The sequence below is a fragment of the Notolepis coatsorum genome (genome assembly GCF_963971535.1).
Source record: "Notolepis coatsorum genome assembly, chromosome: 4".
NCBI classification, from domain to species: domain Eukaryota; kingdom Metazoa; phylum Chordata; class Actinopteri; order Aulopiformes; family Paralepididae; genus Notolepis; species Notolepis coatsorum.
This window is the reverse complement of record NC_140168.1, coordinates 34,024,046-34,046,689: the sequence shown is the minus strand read 5'-3', so window position 1 is coordinate 34,046,689 and position 22,644 is coordinate 34,024,046. Positions and strand designations below refer to the sequence as shown.

At 42.1% G+C, this 22,644-nt stretch overlaps 3 protein-coding genes across 5 annotated transcripts in view; 1 reads left to right on the top strand and 2 right to left on the bottom strand.

Annotated features, from left to right (window-relative positions):
* Window positions 1-327, bottom strand: part of vps52 (VPS52 subunit of GARP complex) — a gene marked incomplete at its 5' end in the record, with an annotated part of 63,655 nt that extends 63,328 nt beyond the window's left edge. For all 3 annotated transcript variants that reach the window (XR_014619598.1, XM_084313135.1, XM_084313136.1), the window contains one exon: window positions 235-327. Coding sequence is in view for 2 of the 3 variants with exons in the window: in XM_084313135.1 (XP_084169261.1) it covers window positions 235-327 (93 nt within the window). The remainder of the gene's footprint in view (window positions 1-234) is intronic.
* Window positions 328-617: 290 nt separating this feature from the next.
* Window positions 618-7,960, top strand: rps18 (ribosomal protein S18). The gene is made up of 6 exons (XM_084313172.1): window positions 618-671; window positions 1,346-1,444; window positions 1,683-1,769; window positions 3,244-3,345; window positions 3,581-3,672; window positions 7,850-7,960. The coding sequence occupies exons 1-6, from the start codon at window positions 669-671 to the stop codon at window positions 7,923-7,925; spliced, it is 459 nt and encodes a 152-aa protein (XP_084169298.1). The 5' UTR covers window positions 618-668; the 3' UTR covers window positions 7,926-7,960.
* Window positions 7,961-10,383: 2,423 nt separating this feature from the next.
* Window positions 10,384-22,158, bottom strand: LOC311226361 (E3 ubiquitin-protein ligase RING2-A-like). Its single transcript, XM_084311790.1, has 7 exons — window positions 21,897-22,158; window positions 21,489-21,575; window positions 20,504-20,664; window positions 16,499-16,720; window positions 15,659-15,982; window positions 14,145-14,385; window positions 10,384-13,227 (listed from the first exon to the last, which is right to left on the bottom strand). The coding sequence occupies exons 1-7, from the start codon at window positions 21,897-21,899 to the stop codon at window positions 13,054-13,056; spliced, it is 1,212 nt and encodes a 403-aa protein (XP_084167916.1). The 5' UTR covers window positions 21,900-22,158; the 3' UTR covers window positions 10,384-13,053.
* Between the last annotated feature and the right edge of the window lie 486 nt (window positions 22,159-22,644).

The window sequence follows — 22,644 nt, the reverse complement described above, 5'->3', positions numbered from 1 at the left end:
TGTAATAAATGGAATTCTAGGAAACAATGGTAATTCAGATAGCCTATATGGGTCACGTTAGTTGTTTAGTTAGCTTGCTAGTAGACTGGCTAGCAAACTTACTAGATTGTGACGTTAGGACTACAATTAATTGATGATGCAGCCAAGTGTAGTTTGTTATCGGTCATATACAGAAATAGTTGGATATTCTGTTACGCCAACTAAATGAGTACAAGGTAATGTATCTGAAGTTACCTCGTCATCTTGCAAATAGGCTATGGCGCTTTCAGTCGGGTTGACATCTGTGTTTATATCGGAGCCAGCTCCTGTGACAACTCCCTCCGCCATCTCTGCACTAATGTTGATAAACTACAAGTCTAGTGTCCTTCTCATCTTTCCCCGGGAAACGGACCATAAATACATTTCCCCATGTTTTATAAATCTGACCTCGATAAACATAAAATTAAACGTAATAATTAAATATATAAAAGAGTTTGAAACTCAGTAAGTATTTTCTTCGTGTAAAGGTTACTCAGTAAATATATGTGCTTTGAGTTAAACGCTATTCATTTTGTCAATCGGTCCAGTTAAAGATGATGGACCCGTTTCCTGTTTCAACTCTCAAAGCGTTACTAAAACCATCGCGAGAACAGAGGAGCTTCCTCTTCGCACGGAACCTACTTCCCAAGATGGTGAGAACCAAATTTGACCAACGTGAAACAGTTTCAAATCTGCCTTCATCCTGCGTGTAAAATACATTTTTAGACATATTAAAGTCCATCGTTAGGTATTTGACAAACCGACCTGGGGGCTCGTTGCTGAATTGTTGGCATAACAATGGAAACATCATATATAAAGCACAGTTTACTGTCGATGCTCAAATGTTAAGGGTTAGCCCGCGCCGACGTACACAGTACATTGGAATAGTGCTTACTAGGCAACGTTGATCTACACAGTCTGCTAGTATATATGAATGTGGCCGAAAATACTATTGTAGTTTATGTTTACACGTCTAGTATGTGAAAACAAAATGCGAGGTGATTGCTGTTAGTATGGTGGCCATGCTAACCGGGTACACGTCCATGGATGGGTAGCAAGCTAACTAGCTAAATAATGCCAACTGGTGATAAATGTAGTTTGCAAACTCTCCCCTTACATTCTGTCTGTGCGTCATGGACACAAACAACCAAATTATTCAAGCTGTGAAACTAAGGCAGCACTGCAAGCTCTTCCAACAGTTAACGTTAAATGATTGGCCCTGAGAAGCTGTCATGCTGTTAGCTGAGTAGCAAGCCTTGCTAACAGCATTAACCAACCAAAGTCAGGGCTGCCAAACATCATCGTTACTCTGTTCTTTTTTTGTCAGTCTCTGGTCATCCCCGAGAAGTTCCAGCACATTCTTCGTGTTTTGAACACGAATATTGATGGTAGGAGGAAGATTGTCTTCGCCATCACTGCCATCAAGGTAAGCTTAATGACTTGTTTGGGGGGGGGTCTACATTTAATAAAGGACATGTAATCTGCCCTCACTGGTTTCTAAATTAGAGTTCCTGGTCTTTAGTTCTTAGTCTATTTCTTACAGATGCAGTTGTTGCCATTTTAAAACAGTCATGTACCTGAGTCTTATTTTCAGGCAGTGGGTGAGTGAGAAGAGGAAAAAACATCAACGTTGAGACTTTAGTTTCTTTCTGTCTGCTTCCCAGGGTGTTGGCAGACGTTACGCCCATGTCGTCCTGAGGAAGGCAGACATCGACCTCAACAAGAGAGCTGGCGAGCTCACGGAGGAGGAGGTAAGAACATGCATGAAGCTGGAGCTGTACATACGCGTCTTGTTGCATGAATGCATCTTGTATGCATGTAGGCTTCTCACTGTCATGAAAAGTAAAAGGTTCTGTCTTCCGGGGTACAAGCTTTGGAAATGTTGTGAAAAGTCTTTACTTTAGAGCCTTAATGTCAAGTCCATTTGAATCGAACCCTGGTGGGTCTGCAGCACCAACAACCGCACCCTGGTCTGCCTGTTTGAAGTGTGCATGCAAACCACACTAAGAAAATCATGCATGATGTAATGAAGCTGATTAGTGCAGTTTGTGGTCTCGTATAGTTCCAACTGATTTTCTCATAACTTTATTATTTTTGTAGCTGGTTATTCTTCAAAATAGCCAAATAATGTTGTGATGCTAGACAAACACCATGTATGCATAATTCAGATGACCGTATCTTAGACAGTGCTGTGTAATTAATTACTGACTGTGAATTGGAAAATGTATAGTCCCCTATTTCATAACATTTGTTCAACAAGCCCACATTTTGTCAACATATCTATCCCATTTACCAAAACAAGGTAAATCTAAATTGTATGGGGGATGTGTTGCCAGATTAGATTCTCTTGATTGTTTCTGCACAGCCTGGCAAGTAGCAACCCAGAGTAAATGTACCTGCCTGTATGCAGTCAGCCTCTGACTAATGGAACAAGGTTAAAACTAACCAAATGAAAGATATCCCTGCAACTTGAATCCCCCTTTCACAGCATAATGTTGGCAGATATGGATTCAAAATTATGTCTAATAAAAGGCTGACCTGCATGATCACATGGCTTTGTTTAGAACGTTTGGTTAGTTTGTCACAACAAACTGCAACAAAAGTAACAATTTCACTTGTGGTTCAGACCATTTCAAACAAACGTAGGTGTGAACGTGCCCTTGCACGTAACTTATCTACTATTGACTTTATAGCTTTGACACTCCTGACGGGTCGATGGTCTTTGACTTGCTAGACTGATCCATAACCTGATTATGGTTGGTCTTTACGAGAGGTGTATTTTGTGGTGAGAATTAAAAGCAAATATGCACACCTTCATGTGATTTTAAAACTGAAAAAAAAAAAAGTTGTTAATGGTCTGGTATGACCACAACAGTGGCTCAGAAGGTAGAGCAGTCTGGTAATCAGGAGGTTCCCGGTTTGATTCTCACTCCTCCCGGGCAGCGTGTCCTTGAGCAAGACACTTAACCACTAACTGCTCCCGATGAGCAGGCTGGCATCGTGCATTTTTGCCTCCGCCGTCGGTGCAGGAATGCGAGTGAATGGGTGATTTGGATCAAATAAATAAATGCACCATTTATGACTCATTGAAACTCTTAGTGGTCACATTACTACCCCATGTCTTTGTGTAAAGAACTTTCAGGCTGTTTACTTTCCTGGCGTTGTATCGTAGTCCTGTGATTTCGTTACGTTTTCTTGAAGCTATTGTCGTCTTGGTGTTTGTAGGTTGAACGGGTGGTGACCATCATGCAGAATCCACGGCAGTACAAAATCCCAGACTGGTTCCTCAACAGACAGAAGGACGTAAAGGATGGCAAGTACAGCCAGGTAAGTCATGGAACCACTCGCTGAAACATTAAAGTAGACAGTCTGTATGCTGGAGGACGTTTCCCCTCCTTATTATTCAGTAATCCTGACCACCAGTCTCCTTTAATTGTTTTGAATGCAGTATTTTAGTAATTTGTCCAATTGTGGAAGTTGAGTGTCTGATGCATCACTCGCTAATGGATTCTATGTGCAAACGTTTTGGAAACGTCTTCTCATGGCTGCTTTGTGTTTGCAGGTCCTTGCTAACGGTCTGGACAACAAGCTGAGAGAAGATCTGGAGAGACTGAAGAAGATCAGGGCTCACCGTGGTCTCAGGCACTTCTGGGGGTAAGCAGCACAGTCTACTAATATACTATACACACCTAAAGTGACTGTATTCTCATGACCAGAGCCCCAGGCTCATTAAAAGTCATTACTACACACAAGAGCTTGCAGCCTATTCAGGGTACGGCTGCTGCGATTATTGTCTCAAATGATTGATATTAAATATTTTTAACTCTTAAGTCCAAGGTATACCCAGATTGTTGAAGTTGTATGTGGTTTTGCAACAAGATCCATGTTTGTCACTGTGGTACATTGCAATGATAATGTTAAGGGGAACTCAAATGGTCACACTAAAGCGGCATCTAACCTCTCCTGAACGCTCTCTGGGTGGATGCCATTTATTTTCATTGTACTTGTGCTGTATAATGACAATACATTTTAATCTAATCCAATTACTTGGATTCAGATTAAGTTGCCTGTTAAATTGCCTAGTAATGCCTACATCTCTGTTGTAACAGTAAAGTGCAATAGTAATATACAATGTACAGGTGATTAAACTGGGTATAAATTAGTACTACTGAGTAATGGTGCTAATCGGATGCATGTACAGAGTTGTAGTATTAATATGTACAGTGATACAGGTATAAAGACACTAAGGTAGTAAGACATACTGGCCAGCAGCCTAACTAGTAAGAGATGTGTATAGATATAGTATCTACAGATATGTAAATTATTATATGCAGGTATGTACAGACTGATGTGGATATATACATGTACCGCATTATTGTACATGCTATCATACATTATGCAGGTGTATAAGTAGGTATATAGAATGATTATATTCAGACATGTGTGTGGACCGGTATATATAAATGTGTATATATCCAGCACTATTGTACATTATATCGTATAGATATGGGTAGACTATAATATGAGGTAGTTATGATTACTATTAAATATAGTGTAGGGCCGTTGTAGATGGTGAAAGCAGTAGGTAGGTATAAATTGAGTAGGCAACAGAGTTCTGACCTAGTAGATGACTGGATATACATTTTCTTGACCAAATTTCAAACACATTTGCTTTTATTTGAAAGTTAATATGGAAGAGGAAAGATTCTTCTAGGATCTCTAATTTTGACTTGCAATTACCAGCGATCATACCAGTCTTCAAAATATTGTGTGTGCGCGACTGCTTAACTTTCATACTGCCATTGATGTTGAAAGGGGTGGAAATATACTCCATGAAACTTTTAAAGTCACTAGGCATAGGTAATTCACCCTTGTGAAAACAACTGCATGTTTACATTTGCTAACGTTACTGTATTACTCTACTGCAACCGGGAGATAACTGAATGCAGATGTTTTTGACGTGCAGGGCTTGTAATAGTGTGGGCGAAAGTTAAACCACTCGGTGGTTTTCAGAAGGCTGAGTTGCATGTGCCTAGCAACTTTTAAAACGACTTTCAATCAAGAGTATTTTCCACCCCTTTCAAACATATATGGCAGTGTGAATGGTGTTAAGCGGAGATCAGTTAAAATATAATCGCTAGTGAAATCTAAATTAGACTTGTATTGTCCTTTTTTTCTTTTTCTAAATTAATTACAGGATTTGTAATTAATTAATCGCATAACTATTTTAGGCCTGATATTCTATAATTGTATTTCAAATGTCATGTGTCCGGATCGCAGAATTCAGTACTGTATCTACAAAACCTGTTTAATCATCTTCCATTTATTCATTTGCTTAGATTTTTCAGGTCTGGTAAATTTTAGCATGGTGTTATTCAGTCAAAGATAAAAAAAAATATTAAGAGTTAATTTTCATAACTTGATGATTTGCTGTGTAATTCATTAATCTAAACGTGATAAACTGACAGCCCTAAAAATAACATCATTATTTTTAAACACTTACCTGGAGTGTGCATATCCACGGTCAAGTTTGCATCCCTAGAGTTCCCTAATGTGCCTTGAGTGGACATGCAACACATTTTCTTTTTACAGACATTGGCATTCCCACCACATTTTTAAGTTGAGGGTCCAGAGAAGGCATACAAAATAACCCGGATCTCTTAAATGCATGTTTGGCCTATTGAGACACTACATCTGGTCAAAATGAAGTCTTGTGCATCCATTAAGGAATATTGATGTCCAAAGCTGATACTTTATGTTGATTAGTGCACTTCAGAGTTAAAAGAACGTCTTCTTGTGCCTTCAAAACTTGAAGAGGTGAGAACTTGAATACAGGGACCTTTTAGGTTGTTGGTTCGTTGAAGGGACTAGATGGATTAGGGCTGGGCGATAAAACGATAACTATCGCGATAAATTATTTCCTCGAAATAAACATGAAACGATTCGATATATCGATTTTCCAAGCTTGGATATGAGCACACACACTAACAACCAATCAGTGAAGGAGATGGCCGACAGCGAAGGAGACCCGCACTGCACCTCTGGGTAGAGAGGTAGGACTCTAGTAGTAAACAAGGCTGGCTAGGATAATTAGCTTGCACGCCGCTATTTTATAGTTTACGTGCCGAGTGGGTGTGTGGCGTGAATTCTGAGGCCACGGTTAGAGTAGTGTGGGGTATGCGGTGGACGTCGTTGCAATGTATTGGGGCGGAACAGAGTATTTTAACACTTTGGTTGCCTAAGGTTAAATTAATGATATACCATAGATTGCCAGCGCTATTTGTCTATGGAGAAAGTCCCCTTCTTTGCAGGGCTATAACTTTTTAAATTCTATTGCTACATTGCCATTATTAGGGCCCATTCAAAGTCCTATATGTATTGTTCATTGTGTAGCAACGTTAAACTTTTTCATTCACATATTCATAGTAAAGTATGGTCTAATGTATAAGTATGTTTTCATCTCTTTCTGCAGCTTTCTCCAGAACGTGATATATAGCCCCAAATGCATTATATTGATGATGAAATACAGTTTGATGGCAATCAGCGCGATATAAAAAATTCCAACTAGACGTACTTCTAGAAGTTACTACACGTCATCTGATGTTGACCGGATGGGCGAGGGGGCGTTTATAATTCCGTGGGCAGCGTTATACCAATCATCTAATGTGGGTCAAATGTTCATCATAGCAGTTAGTGTCGAACACGGTAATATTACACGCTAAAACTCACCCCAGTCTCCGCGGGCCGTTGGGCGATCAGCGTGGGGTAGACAGTTTTCCATTATGGGATGTTGAAATAGTCGGTCCATTTCCAGGTTGTATAATAATATATACGTCCAAATCATGTTGTTTTTTCGAGTTATTTGCAGCGATCGATGTTCACTGTGTGAAGACTGAGTCTCTCTAACATTAGCGAGTGCCCGGACCCCATATGGAGTGAGTCCTACCGGGTTAAAGGTTGACATCCGGTTTCGATCTGCCGATCGGCCACCAGATGGCGGTCTTGAACCGCTAGAGGATTGAGAGGAGATCACACTTGTGTCTCAGGCCAGCGGAGGGACATTATGAATCCGATCGCAGATTTTTGAAATATTGATATAAAGACTACGTACAGCGTCCCCCGGCAACTTTAGCATGGCCAGCAAAGACGTCTAAAGACGCCCCCTGGCAGTCAAAGTGTTAAGGTGATAGTTAGTACATTGTCATGGGATACACCGCTTGCTCTGGCTAACTGTTAACGTGCGCGGACTGATGACTACATCAACTCGAGACATTCGCAGCAGCAAAACAAGTCTATTAATAGCCCGTCCATCGGCGCCGGGCATAAGAAGTTAATTAAACTTGACAGAAATTATATCAACGATAATTATCGATATCGAGTTATATGAAAATAATTTTATAATTTTATCGCGATAACGTTTTTGGCCATATCGCCCAGCCCTAAGATGGATGACTTCAGAGTCCTGAGGTTCTTGATACTTCTAGCTTCCTCGTAGGTTTTGCATCGTTAATTCCTGTCTGCTTATCCCGCTATTCGATGCACAATTCAATACGACCATTGTACAATAATAAAAGTGTCTGCAGAATTGCGTCTATAAATCTTTCTAGCAATCGCTTGATTGAACACGTGAACTGAAAACGTATCAATGGGCAACAGAGCGTTAGAAAGTGATATCGGGTCATATCGGGATATGTTTATCCGTCACATTTTTGTATTTGCCATATATCAAATGTTTTCCCTAAAGTTAAACGGCACATTTCAGCCACACATCTTTGGAAGTCGCCTGTGGCTGATTATTGTGTCTAATTGCTGGTCCTCTTCTGTCTTCCAGTCTGCGTGTGCGTGGTCAGCATACCAAGACCACCGGACGTCGTGGTCGCACTGTCGGTGTGTCCAAGAAGAAGTAAATTCCTGCGTCAATAAAACGCCTCAGTTACCAAAACCTATGTTTTGCCTTGTTCTTATTCAGCAGCCTCTTCTTTTCTTTGTTGTCGATTTATAAATGGTTGGGTGCTGGGGACTGTTGCAACTAATAAATGGTGTAGCACACATCTATTTGTAGCACACAGTGCTACATTGTCATGCAGCAAACTCATGCGAGATGGGCGACTCATAGGAACACACGCATGCAAACTCCAGTACTCCACACAGAAAGGCCCGGGAGATACCCTACCTGGCAACCCGGTCCCCAATGAAGCAGGATTCGAACCCAGAACATTCTTGCTGTGAGGCGACTGTTGACCACTACTTCCAGGGTTAGGGGTTTGGTTCCCTCTGGGGCCACCCATGCTAAACAAATGTTTGAACTCGTACTGTAAGATGCTTTAGACAAAAGCTATGAAGTTGTATAGGAGCTCATGTTGAGGAATTGGTTAGTTTAATTGTATGTAGTGGTGATGGAAGTTTGGTAAATGAACTACATATAGCGCTTTTATTCAAAGCGTTTTACAATTTATGCCTCACCCGGTGGAGGCGACCACATGCCGGGATCAAACCGGTAACCTTAGATTACCATCTACCTCCTGAGCCGCTGTCGTCTCTAATGGAATTTGAATCATAAACATAATGTATGCATCCCTCCTTAAATAGATTTGAGATGAAACACCACCCCTTGTTAATATGAACAAATATTTGGTCAAATGAGACCTGCCTTTTGTTATCCAGTCGCTAATGCATTTAGTACTCTCCTGTATACGCTAGTATCTGGCATGACAAATTTCATACAGGAACAGTGATGACCACAGCCATCCCGGACGTGAATTATAAACTCAAGATCGTGCATGAAATTAGTGGTGGGTGGGGGTTGAATCATGATAACCTGTCAGATTAAATGTTTTATTCAATCCCTTCACCCACGCTAGGAGGACCAATATGAGGGAGAATGTCATGCCAACATTTAATATATGTGACATGTCGAGTTAACGCACAATGTCGGCAGGGTTATTTGGCGCTACAATTTTCACAAAGCATTTACATTTTATTAGCAACATTTGTTTTTAGTGTGCAGAATACGTTGGCTTCCCCCTAAAGAACCTAACATTAGTGGAATTTACCTAACTTAACTGGAATCTGGCCGCAGGCTAGTTTTACTTCCCAAACAGATGATATGACACTCATATGATTTTAAGTTTTATTGTGCTGATGGGATAAAAGTGTGCACACGCAACTGAAAGGAACACTGCGTTCATTTTAAATGAATATGTTGCATTCTCAACATTGTACAAAGATCACAACTGAGGTACGGTAAGAAAACCGATGACACGCCTGCAGAAAATATAAAGTGTCGGATAAGACTGAAGGGAAAGAGCTATAGGGGGGGGGCTTAGGCATGTCTACAAAGTGCAATACAGCCAGGGGTGAGACTTCAAAGGGGCCGGTGCCTCATTACGTTACACTTTTGATTTTAGGAACGGAAAACGAGGAATTTACCGACCACCCCATGTTCAGCCCAAACAAATATCCTGTACCACTGAGTGTTTAATCCCCTGTTCCACACGGGAAGCTGTTATGAATATATTTAACATGTCGTCAGGTATTCATATATGCAGAATCTGTTAAAGAGACCCCAATCTTATCAATTAGTCAAATATTCAATTTGATGTAATGGCTTTGGCATAAAACAAACATTACCTCTCAATATTGTCATGCCATAACGACAACATAGCCCCTTTCGTGACTGCGATGCAAGTCACGAAAGGGGCTAACGACTCCAATGAAGTGCCAGAATCAGTATATCCTAAATACAACTACATTCTATTCTCTAAGTTTGAAGCTGCTTAACCCTTTCACTACAGAAGGTTAACCCTTTGACTACAACGTTATAGAAGATTAACCCTTTCACTACCACACTACAGACGTTCTGGTAGTGAAAGGTTAACCTTCTGTAGTGTGGTAGTCGGGGTTAACATTTTGTAGTGGCAGTGAAACATTTTGTAGTGTGGCAGTGAAAGCGTTAACCCTTTGTAGTGTGTTAGCAAAAGGGCTAACCTGTAGTGTGATAGTGAAAGCATTAACCCTTTGTAGTGTGGTAGGTTCAAAAGAAAACCAGGAAAGGTGATAAGATGAAGAAAAAGACATCTCTCATAAGCAGCAAAGTGCTTCAATGAAATTAAATTACTGTTTTGATTTCTAGAAGAATTGGCACCAGCTTCCTGTTAGCAATGCTACAGCTAGTCAATGGTCAGTGGTGTAGCCAGAAATCTGATATATGTATACATGGGCCCAGAAGAAATCAGGTGCACCTGGTCCGTTCAACACTAATCATACAAGCTGTATGTCAGCAGCATTTGCAGGCTACTAAGTACTAACGGTGTGAAATGCACCGCCACTCAAAGAAACCGGACCTATCAAGTGAAGAACCAGAGGCTTGTGTATTCTTTTTATTGGTCACATAGCCAAAGATAACAGAAGCAATATTCAGGAACAGGTAGCCTACTAATTGGGTGATCCAGCTTTGACAACGACTTCTCATTGGTTTATAAAATTAAGCCCTTTGTTCAGGTGGGCTGAACACAGCTACGCCCTTGCAATGGGGTTACGAACCAATTGATCAGAAAAAGGTTCTTTCAAAGTGTTCAGTTTCTCAATACTAGCACTTAGGTTTCATTCGCACTTTGTAGACATCCACTGGTATAGGCCCTTTTCACATGCCAATGAGATGGTAAACATATGTGTAGTTAATCACATTAATCAGGGTTCCATTCCATGTAGGTGTTGCGGGCGCCAGGGCATGTTGTCTCAGTTCTGGCACACCTGAATGGACCGGAACCCTAACTAATGTTATTAACTACACCTATGTTTACCCTGCATCAGCATGTAAAAATATCACTAAACAATACTTCAAAGGGGCAGGTGCCAATTTCTCAGGAACAAAAACACTGGTGCAAAAAAACACTTTGAACGTCATATCGACCATAGTCACACGGCGGCCACTCTTATGTCATTCCTAAATGGGAACAGGGTGGAAAGGAATCCCAACCTGACAGCAGTGAAAATAAAATAGAAATAACCGGATAAATGACTACTCTGGTAAAAGTCCTCCATTCAAAATCCTACTTAAGTAAAAGTAGAGAAGTAAGTATTATTGAATGCAAGTATCAAAAGTAAAAGGATGCATTCTACATAATGCTCATGTATTCCAGTGCCTGGGAGTGTTTAACCATTGACCTCTAAAGGTCATGTTAAAGTGGTATGTGGTTTTGCCATGTTTTCTATGCAAAATCCGTTTCTTCAAAGTAACTAGTAACCGATGGTTTCAGATTAATGTAGTGGAGTAAAAAGTACAACAATTCATTTGAAATGTAGTGGAGTAAAAGTACAAAGTTCCCTAGAATGATACTCAAGTAAAGTACCTCAACATTTTACTTAAGTACAGTACTTGAATACATAATACTTGCCACCACTGCACGAGAGCATGACATAAGAGCAAAATGGCCACTGTGTGACTATGGCCAATGAAGGGGCTTGGAAGGGCTCATTAAGACAGGCCTCTAAAATTGTATCTTGAAAAAGACAGCATGTACAGTAGTTAGGAGAAAACATGACAGCGTGAAGAGAGCAGCATTCCTCCAGCATTCCTCCTTCCTCAAAGTTTCAATATTACAAAAGAAAAAAGAAAACTCCTGGAGCTGACCGGAATGAGTCTAGTTTTTTTACCAACGGATTTCCAGTTCCGCGTTCTGCAATCTGATTGGCCACTGACGTATCTGGTCATGTGACATGTGCGCCCAATCGCGTGACGCGCCCATTTCCGCCTCGAACAGCCTGCAAACTACCTAACGCCTAGTTTATCACTGCAAGCTTAGGCGACTCTTTCGAATTTGGTTAAGGTTAGAGTTTGGAATCAGGGCTGGTGTTCCATCGCCCTGCTCTAAGACAAACTAACCTTAACCAACTTCGAAAGAGTGCCTAAGCTTAACCGGTGATAGAAACAGGCGTCACACGATTGCCGGAGATGTCACACGACCAGAAACGTCAGTGGCCAATCAGATCGCAGAACGCAGAACTGGAAATCCGTTGGTAGAAGTTATCAGGCGACCGGGACCATCATTCTAAAAATAAGTTGCGTTCGCAAGAATATACCGCTTAACCCTTTCACGACCACACTACAGAAGGTTAACCCTTTCACTACCAAAGGGTTAACATTCTGTAGTGTGGTCGTGAAAGGGTTAACACTTTGTCGTGTGGCAGTGAAAGGGTTAACCATTTGGTAGTGTGGTAGTGAAAGGGTTTTAAGCATCATCGTCATTTTGAAAACGATTCAAATGCAAAGCCCCGGCTCCTTGTGTTTTCTGCCTAGGGGCGTTTTCCTTTACCGTTGACCTATCCCAAGCCCTCTTTTCTTGACCCTCCAATCACAAGCGTTGCTTTCTTCTGTCAAACTACAAGAGGGCGGAGCTTGGGATTGGCAAATTGTCATTTACAGTAATTAAGTGTTACTGGAGGAATATGTGTTTTACTTACCAGCCTATGTTTAAGAGCCAAGCTAACACTAAGGAGCGGATATTGCAGTTTCACAAGCCCCCTCAGCTGGTGACGTCAGGGGAACTGTGCTGTGCTGAGCTCGTGTTGGCTAGCGATTGAATTTCAAAACCCTCTGCCTTATCAGAGAGAGACATCGATATTAGAGGTAAAGTGTGAACCACAGATGAAGCCAATTTAATAACCCATTCATTTTCCAACACCGTGGGAGATGGAGGGAACCACCCGCCCTTATTTGGGCAGAAGGATCACGACACATTCACCTGGTCTAAATATAATCCTAGTCCCAGTGGTTGGTGAATTGAATTTCCGCCTTGTTGCCAAGCCTTGTTGTGATTAAATAAAGGATAAATATAAAAAAAGAAAAAAAGGATAAATAAAAATAATAATATAAAAAAGAAAAAAGGGAAATGTCATCGTTTCTCTGTCGATGTCTAGACCAGATTTTCCAAAGATCTCAATTCCTCTTTCAGCTCAAGGACTTCTGTATTAATGATCTCCTTGGTGTCGGCAAAGTGCAGACACTCGGTACGCAATGAAGAAGACTCCTCTTCCTCAGCCCTCTCTCGGCTGGGGGGACTTCTGTTGTGGTGGTTGTTGCTGTGGTTGTTGTTGTTGTGGTGGTGTTTGTTGTTGATCCTTGGTGGGAGCGTAGTAGAGCTCCAGAGGCTTTCTCACCTTCCAGTACTTCTCATTCACCAACTCTAGAGTCAGAGAACCATTTAGCGTCTGAGAGAGAGAGAGGGGGGGGGGCAAGAGAGGAAGCAGTGCAGAAAGGATGAGAGAGAGAGAGAACAGAAAGGATGAGAGAGAGAGAACAGAAAGGACGAGAGAGAACAGAAAGGATGAGAGAGAACAGAAAAGATGAGAGAGAGAACAGACAGGATGAGAGAGATAACAGAAAGAAAGCGAGAGAGAACAGACAGGATGAGAGAGTGAAAACAGACAGGATGAGAGAGAGAGAACAGACAGGATGAGAGAGAGAGAACAGACAGGATGAGAGAGAACAGAAAGAAAGAGAACAGAAAGGATGAGAGAGAGAACAGACAGGATGAGAGAGAGAACAGACAGGATGAGAGAGAACAGGGAAGGAGAAAAGGAAAGAGACAGAGAGAGGAGTAAAGGATGACAGGACAGAGAGGAATGGTGGTAGAAAAGGGCAGGAGGATGTATATAATTAAACTCAAGTTTCAGCACTGTTTGATGATCATTGTTACTCAGCTGAAAGAGTTGTACCCTCAAGTGACTTGTCGTACAGAACTTGTAAGTCGCTTTGGATAAAAGAGTCAGCTAAATGACAAAATGTAAATGTTTAAAGGTAGAATCTGTAATGTCCTCAAACAGCGACCTCTAGGCAAAAGAACCCTGCTTGGTAATATGAAATGACATCTTACATTCACATTTTGTTTACAATATATTATATAAGTAGCTATATAGTAATTTACGTGTGTGGCCAGCAACAACAACCCTTTCCCTATCCACGCTCGACTCCAACCCACACATCAGACCAAATAAAAACAAAGGTGCCCTCTTGCCTAGAAGTGGCTGTTTGACGGCATTACAGATTCTACCTTTTAAAGTATTTCAGTTTGTTTTCTTTGACAAAGTGTGTGCTGCAGTGTCATTGGTCTGAGGCCGGTACTCACAGAGAACTGTCCGGGCGTCGTCGTGATGTAAATGGTGTACTGTTTCTCACTGACGTTTCTCAGACCACCTCCTCCTCCTCCTCTCTCCTCCCCACCTCCCTGCCCTCCTCCTCCTCCTTCGGTTGCTCTCTCTGTCACCGTCTCCATCTGCCCGTCTGTCTGTCTCTCCTCCAGAGCGATGCGGAGGGCCAGGTATTTGGACAGGTGGTCCACTGTGGCGTTAGCTGTGGTTTTCACATATCTGATCACACACACGAGACAAACAGACACAGTTAATTGTAGAAAGGGCACAAGAGTCAAGAGAGATAATTACAACCAGTGGTGCAGTGGCAAATTGACAGTAGGTCAAACGCTCCACGCGTGTGCGCGCGCATGCACAGTTTTTTTTGGCTGCTCTCGTCCTGCAGCTGGATACTATTGCCTCACAGCGCGGCCGTCAGCGCGCGGCCCAGAGAGCGCCGCTGGCTCTGCGGCTCTGCAGCTGCATGCTTCTCCGGGAGTCCGGTTGGATAATGCCATGTAAAAAGCGATTGCGCGTACTTCAGCCTCAGTGAGCGAGGTATAACGCCGTTATACCGAGTTATACCAGCACTGCAACACTGATTACAACATACAAGGAGAGTTCAGCAACGGATAATCAAATGAGAGACAGCATAGCGCCATAGGGTTACACTACCGTTGCAAAGATGACGCTATTCAAACCAAAGTGTGCCTGCATGAAAGTTGGGATCTTTCCATAAAAATGACCGAAACCACTACACTATTTCAGATGTTATGGACAGGAAGTTTGTTATTTATGGATCCTTGATTAGCAGCATTCTCTAAAAATCGAATTCTGTTTTTTTAAGTGCCTAATTCAGTGACCATCTCAAACTCCACCCTCTATTCTTGATCCTCCAATCACAAGAGAGAGCGGGGTTTGAAATCAGGCCCATTTATCACAACTCCTTTCTTCGACTACAATGAATGTGATTTTCTTTTCATGTATTCCAGGTTAGGGCTGCAACAAACGACTATTTTGATAGTCGGTTAATCTATCGATTACTGGAACGATTAATCGAATAACATGAAAAAAAAAAAAAAAAAAGGCTAAATTCTATGCTAAAAACGATTTCCTCATTTCGTAACTTGCACATTGACGGTTATAAAACAAGAGTGCACTTATTTTTTTTTATTTTTACAAAAACCTGTTTAAGTTGTCAGTTTGAAAGGAGCTAAACAATTTAAATAATAATAAAAAACAAAACAAACTAAGTGTCACCAGGCTTTGCTATACTTTACATAAAATGGCTTCAACAATAGGCCATGGAGTGCAGCATAACACAGACCAAACTAATCCATTCTAAAAATAGTTGGACCTTTTATTATTATTTATTTTTTTATATTATAATCGATTAGCTGTTGCAGCCCTATTCCAGAAACATATAAAAAGTTATAATATAATTATAGTAATATAGTTTTAAGATAGGCAGGGAACACCCAGCGTGTCTTCATAGCAGGACTCTCTCTCCCACCTGGTCTGGCTGTACTCCTGTCCGTTGACCAGCTGCGGGTGAGGCCTGAACACCAGCTCGATCTCAGAGCCCGGGCCCTCCTTGTGGCGCCGCAGCGGAGGGGTGAGGCTCCCGCCGTCCACCTCGAGCCCGGAGCCCTCCTCGGAGACACGCGGCCGCTTGCGGCTGGGCCCGGCCTCCGAGGGCGTGTGGCTGGGCGGGAGGGGCGCGTGCGACGGGGCCGACTCGTGCGAGAGGTGCGAGCGGGCGTCGCCGTTGTTGTCCTCGCCTCCGCTGAAGGTGGTGTTGTCGCTCTCCTGGATTGGCTTCCGCACGCGCTGGCCCCTGGTGGAGACGACGAGAGGGAGAAGAGGAAGGGAGGGATTACATAAGAAGTGAGAGAGGAGGGTGTGAATGTAAAATGTAATTTCCTATAACCAGGCCTTCCAATGTGTGGATTTTATTCACTTTTTGTGTCCCGGCACGCGCACATGCATGCACACACACTAGGGCTGGGCGAGTTTCAATTTCAATTACAGTTTTGGCTTCCCACGATCATGACAACAAGATAATCGAGATAAACTATTATTGTGCGATTACGGCACGTTTCTCCAGTTATTTTGAAATGTCTTTGGTAACTTGTAGAAGATGACAGAAAGGCAGCCTTTAGTCAAGAAGAAAGGTAAAAACAAATTTGTTGTCATATGATGTTCTTTAATCAATGAGAAATTGTGTTTAAAAATCGTGATTTCAATATCAATCTAAATAATCTTGATTATGATTTTTGCCATAATCGAACAGCCCAGACACACACACCCCTCTCCCTCCGACATAGTCTCTTCCTCTTAACCCCTGTCCCACCTCTCTCTGGAGCGCGCCTGCTGGCGCAGACCCTCCTCGATGCTGGAGCTCAGGGCCTCTTTGTTGTGCAGCTTGCTGAGCTTCTCCAGGACGCGGTCCTGGTGGGCCTCGTACTCGTCCCGGCTGGGGTAGATCTTAGAGATCAGAGCGTCAAAGTTGGAGTCGCGACGCAGCGACCGCCTGGACACCAGCTTCTTCCTGCACGTCGGACACTCCTTGTTCCTGTAGAGCCACGGAGAGGGGGAGGAGGAGGAGCGGAGGAGTGAGAGAAGAGAGGTGGAGGAAAAGGAGAAGGGGAGGAGGAGCGGAGGAGTGAGAGAAGAAAGGTGGAGGAAAAGGAGGAGGGGAGGAGTGAGAGAAGAGAGGTGGAGGAGGAGGGGGGGGGGTGAGAGAAGGAGAAAGGAAGAGAGGTGGAGGAGTGAGAAGGAGAAAGGAGGAGGGGAGGAGTGAGAAGGAGAAAGGAAAAGATGAGGAGGAGGGGAGGAGTGAGAGAAGGAAGAGAGGTGGAGGAGGAAGGGAACATAATATTAAAAAATTGTCACAACTGGTCATGCTGTGTGCATGTGTCTGTGCATGCATACTGTGTATACATGCTTGTGTGAAAACATGGTATCTGCAAGTTAAATGTAAGACTTTTTAATACCACTTTCACAACCATACTAGCAAAAAATGATCAAACACACATAGGGACACTGAACTGGCAGCTGCACTTGCGTGCCAATTTTAATTCTCACACGTTCCATACAAGCTCTCGCCAGACGCACGAACAGCTTCAATACAAAAACATTTAATATATTTAATATTAGATTTAATATTATTAAATCTTCCGACAGCCCCCCCCCCCCAAAATGTAATACCTGAGCAAATCAAGTTTAAGACCTTTTAATAACGTAAGGCCTTAAATTGAAAATTATTAATTTAATACTTCTTAATTTAAGCTGTAAGGCCCTGCTGTTTTATCATAAATCGATCAATACAGAGCGTATTAATTAATGTTGTGTAGCCAAGAGTAAAGACCCTAACCCTAACAAAACAGCAGTCAAAGTGTATATTTTCACCACGTTTGTTTACCAAGGTTTTTAAAGTTTTCCGAAAATAAGAATTTATCGGAATAATGCGAATTCTAGCTCTCTTTGATCGTAAAACCGTGAGGAAATGACTAAATCCAGATTCAACACTGCCATTGGAAAGAGGAGATTTTCCCCTATCCATAGATGTATGACCTGGCCATAATAAGGTCATTTATAGTTCATAATTCAATTTTGAATGTATAATTCAAATGGATTAAATTATTACTGCATCTACAAATCCTTGTTTAATCATCTTCCCTTTATTAATTTGCTTAGATTTTTTGTACGCTTGATCTCAAGAAGGTGGTGATGAATGAGCTCAGTGAGAAGAACCTCAATGTTAGCATGGCGTTATTCACCGGCAAAGATGCAAAGGAAAATCATAATTTATATTCTCCTTTGTTCATCACAATTTACTCAAGCCTAGTAACAGACACAATATTTCTGACACTGGGAATACATTCCCAGAGGTCCATAGATGTTCCTAGATACCAAGCACGTGCAAATTGACCTTGTAGAAGTGGAGCAATCTTCCATTTACTTGGGCATGTACTTTTAGGTGAAATTTCTGAAAATACAGCTTAACAGGTTAATACCCCGCAGATACCCTGGAAAAAGGGCGAGAATGAACTTGTGTACTTCCATTAACACTTTAGTTGCCAAAGGACGAGTTTAGGCGTCCTTCCCCGCCATGCTCAAGTTGCCGAAGACGCTGTAACTCGTCTTTGATATCAATATTTCAAAAATCTGTGATCGGAATCATATTTCCTTTCCGGGGGCCCTGAGACACAAGTGTGATCTCCTCTCAATCCTCTAGCGGTTCAAGACCGCCATCTGGTGGCTGATCGGCAGATCGAAAAAACGGATGTTACCTTTAACCCGGCAGGACTCACTCCATATGTGGTCCGGGCACTCGCTAATGTTAGAGAGACTCAGTCTTCACACAGTGAACATCGATCGCTGCAAATAACTCGAAAAAACAACATGATTTGGACGTATATATTATTATACAACCTGGAAATGGACCGGATATTTCTACATCCCATAATAGGAATATGTCTGTTCCACGCTCATCGCCCAACGGCGCGAGGAAGATACGGTAAGATTCAGCGTTATTTTTCAATGTGTACGATACTAACTGCTATGATGAACATTTGACCCACATTAGATGAATGGTATAACGCTGCCCACGGAATTATAAACGCCCCCTCGGCCATCCGGTCAACATCAGATGACGTGTAGTAACTTCCAGAATTACGTGCCGTTGAAATTTATTATCTGGCACAGATCGCTATCAAACTGTATTTCATCATCAATATAATGCATTTGGAGCTATAAATCACGTTCTGGAGAAAGCTGCAGAAAGAGATGAAAACATACTTATACATTAGACCAGGGATCGCCAATTAGGTTTTGCGGCGGGCCAGATTTTCCCCAAGCCGTTGCTTCGCGGGCCAGGATCAAAAACAATGGCTAATTTAATATACTGATATTGAAAAAAGACAAACGTTTTTCTCTGGTCTGCATCCCCCCAACAACCGTGTGCACTGCGCCGCACTGCACTGCACCCACTCTGCAATCCGCCAAACAAAGTTCTCACTCATCCATTCATTCATGAACAGCTCTCAGCTGTTGCAGATCATCGCGGCGCCGGCGGGTGATGAACAGATCAGAATGCATGAAAACACGACTCACCATATTGTACCTCCTTGTTTGTTGTTAAGTCCTCCAAAATCCCTGCTAATGTTTGAAACATGTCATATCCACTCGCCGCCCTCCAATTCCAGATTGGCGTTGAATGCAGCTACTTTATCTGCCAACTTGCCTCGTTGTTAATGTTGTTGTTGTTGTTGTCGCCACATATTATGCAGAGAGGACGTCGGCTCGGCACGCAAGAATCACCGACCTGTTGCGATAAACCCGTATTTTAAGTATGGCTCCTGTTTATTAAAAGAAGCGTTATATTTCCCCGTTGCTATCCAAAGATGTTTGTTTTGTTTTCTTCAACTCGCTCGCGAGTCGCATCTCGAACGCGAAAGTGAAAGTGCGTTAGGGAAAGAGACACAGGGCCCGGTGGGACTATTCCATTGGTTCTCCCAGTCCACCTGACCATTTCTAGCATTTCAATTGGCTATAGTGACAGACATGCTTTTGATGACTGCCGGTAGATAGATACAGCTTCACAATAAAAGACACCCTGGCGTCCCGAGTGAATATTTCCCGTGCGTCAAATAAATATCATATTCTCAAAATAATCTGACGGGCCAGAAATTATTGTTGGCGGGCCAATGTTGGCCCGCGGGCCGCCTATTGCCGATCCCTGCATTAGACCATATTTTAGTATGAATATGTGAATGAAAAAGTTTAACGTTGCTTCACCCTGAACAATACATATAGGACTTTGAATGGGCCCTAATAATGGCAATCTAGCAATAGGATTTAAAAAGTTATAGCCCTGCAAAGAAGGGGAACTTCTCCATAGACAAATAGAGCTGGCAACCCATGGTATATAATGAATTTAACCTCCGGCACCCAAAGTGTTAAAGTAGCGGTGGGGGGGTAATACAGAAATATAGCACAATATTTTGCGTGCCGATACTATATGATACAGTGACGCCAAGTATCGATATTACATATTTTTTCCTTTGCTTGACAGTCCCATTTTGTTGCAATGAACATTTTTGGAATGAGGTGAACCAGATGATGGATATATATTTTCATCGCAGATGTTGACAAAGTTTTCCGTTCCAGTTGAAAAAAGGTAACAAGTCGCAATATCGTGACTCTAGTACCATGATAATATCGTACCGTGGGGCCTCTGGTGATTCCCAAATTCCACCCCCACATTATAGTACCATAAACCTTTATTATAGAGGCTACGAACGAGGCACTCAGTTTTTAGTTGTTGGGTGTTCTGTGCGTTGCTAAGCCTCACCCTGAACGCAGTGCGGTGACGATGCAGTCGGAGCAGAAGCGGTGTAAGCACTCCTTGGTCGTCATGGTGTTCTTTAGCATGTCCAGACAGATGGGACACATCAACTCGCTGTGGAGGGACCGGGGGGACACGGCTATCTCCGTGCCGTCCAGTATTGCTTCCTGGTGGGGGGGGGGGGGGGGGGGGGGGGGGCAGGAGACACTGTTAGTCACAACAACAACACATCACTCACAGACAAAGATTTTAGATTAGATTCAAATGTATCGTCATCACACAGCACAAGTACAGTACAACAAGAAGACGTTTGGCATCCGACCAGAGTGCAAATGTAACAGTAAAGTACAATAGTAATATACAATGTACAGGTGATTAAACTGAGTAGAACATATATAAATTATTACTACCGAGTATAGTGCTAGTCAGATGTATGTACAGAGTTGTAGTATTAATATACAGTCAGTATGTAGACACTCTGGAAGGAGCGAGATGATGTGTGATCTGCAATTGGCCCCCAGCTGTAGGAATGACTGAAGGAGAACAATATGATACAAAATATATAATAAGACAATAACACCACTATCTGGTATTCTGCTGTTATTTTTCCTATATAGTTTTAACTAGAGCAGTGACATGAGGTCCAGACACACGATTCAAGCCCACGACATCACATTTCTAGTATTATTATAATAATAATAATAATAATAATAATAATAATAATAATAATAATAATAATAATAATAATAATAATAATAATAATAATAATAATAATAATAATAATAATAATAATAATAATAATAATAATAATAACAACAACATTACGTGCAGGGCCTCTAGTAGCCACCAGGGGGTTGAAGAAAGTACACTTCCTGTGGGATTCAATGTAGCTCAAACAGGCGGGTTCCTGTACATTCCAACATGGCATTATTAATGGAATTATTGTCCTTTTTATATTTTTCTCTTTACACCAAACACACGATTTGCTTACCTGGGGGGTCCTGTGTAACTCATACAGGCTCAGCTCCCAGGTCTTGCTGGGATTCTGGACATTCACAGGGGCTGCCATTTCTGCTTTCTTTGGGGGGAAGAATGGGGGAGTTAGTGAGAATAATAAGTGGCTTTATTTCACGGTACAGATTACAATCAATAGCCTTGCAAGACAAGCCGGGAAACGAGAGTGGAAAGAAAGGATCGTTTTGCATCATCTCCTCACTTGTGCTCAATATAAAAACAGACGTTTGCTTTGAAACCGTGGAGACGGTTTCTTTCTACACGTTAGAAATGTCACGGATTCGTGTCTGAGGTTCAGACAAAGATGTACAACCGTTCAGACTGGGTGAGAGAGAGAAAGTGCACAGGTTTAAAATGGGAGAGAGAGAGTAATATGGCAACTCACCATGAAATTGGACGGACAGCTGGGCAGCCGAGGCAATAATGTTGCTGTGCGGACAACTGGACGACGGACGATTACTAATAAATACGAGCTCCCAAATCCAGATGTCCCGCGTTAATCACTCAGCAATACGATTAAGATGCTCTACTTGGCACAATACAATACTGGTGGCGACGATGTAGTAGTTGGCCCTCCTCACACAACGAGATAGACATGATAAATTATAAACGCAACATTTTCAACCCCGTCAAATGTGGCCATCTTTTCGCCGGAACAACTCCCCCGATCGCAAAAAGCTCAGTGCGACAGCGACCCCTGGCGTTTTGATGGAGTCTCGCATATAACATTTCAGGCATGCAGGAATGAATTAATGAAAACTTTATTTAACAGATTGCAGAATGGGTACAATACAGTACGGCTTAATACACACAATTGTTAAGGGGATGCAGACCAGAGAAAGACGTTTGTCTTGTTTACATCAGGGTCCCCATTTTCAATTCATAGTGACATTGAATGCCGCTGGAGTTTGGAGAAAGGAGATTTTTTTAATAGTAATGTATGCCATTTTACTTGCATTGAAATGTATATATTTATTATATGTCTGAAGAGTGAGTATTTTCTGATAAAGACCTCAGTGACTCAGTAACCCAAGTCACAAAACTACTAAAGCCTAATGATAGCTGTTGGAAGTGGACTGTAGACTATATTGGATTTATGTAGCTCAATCAATCAGTTTAGTTTGATGCTATTA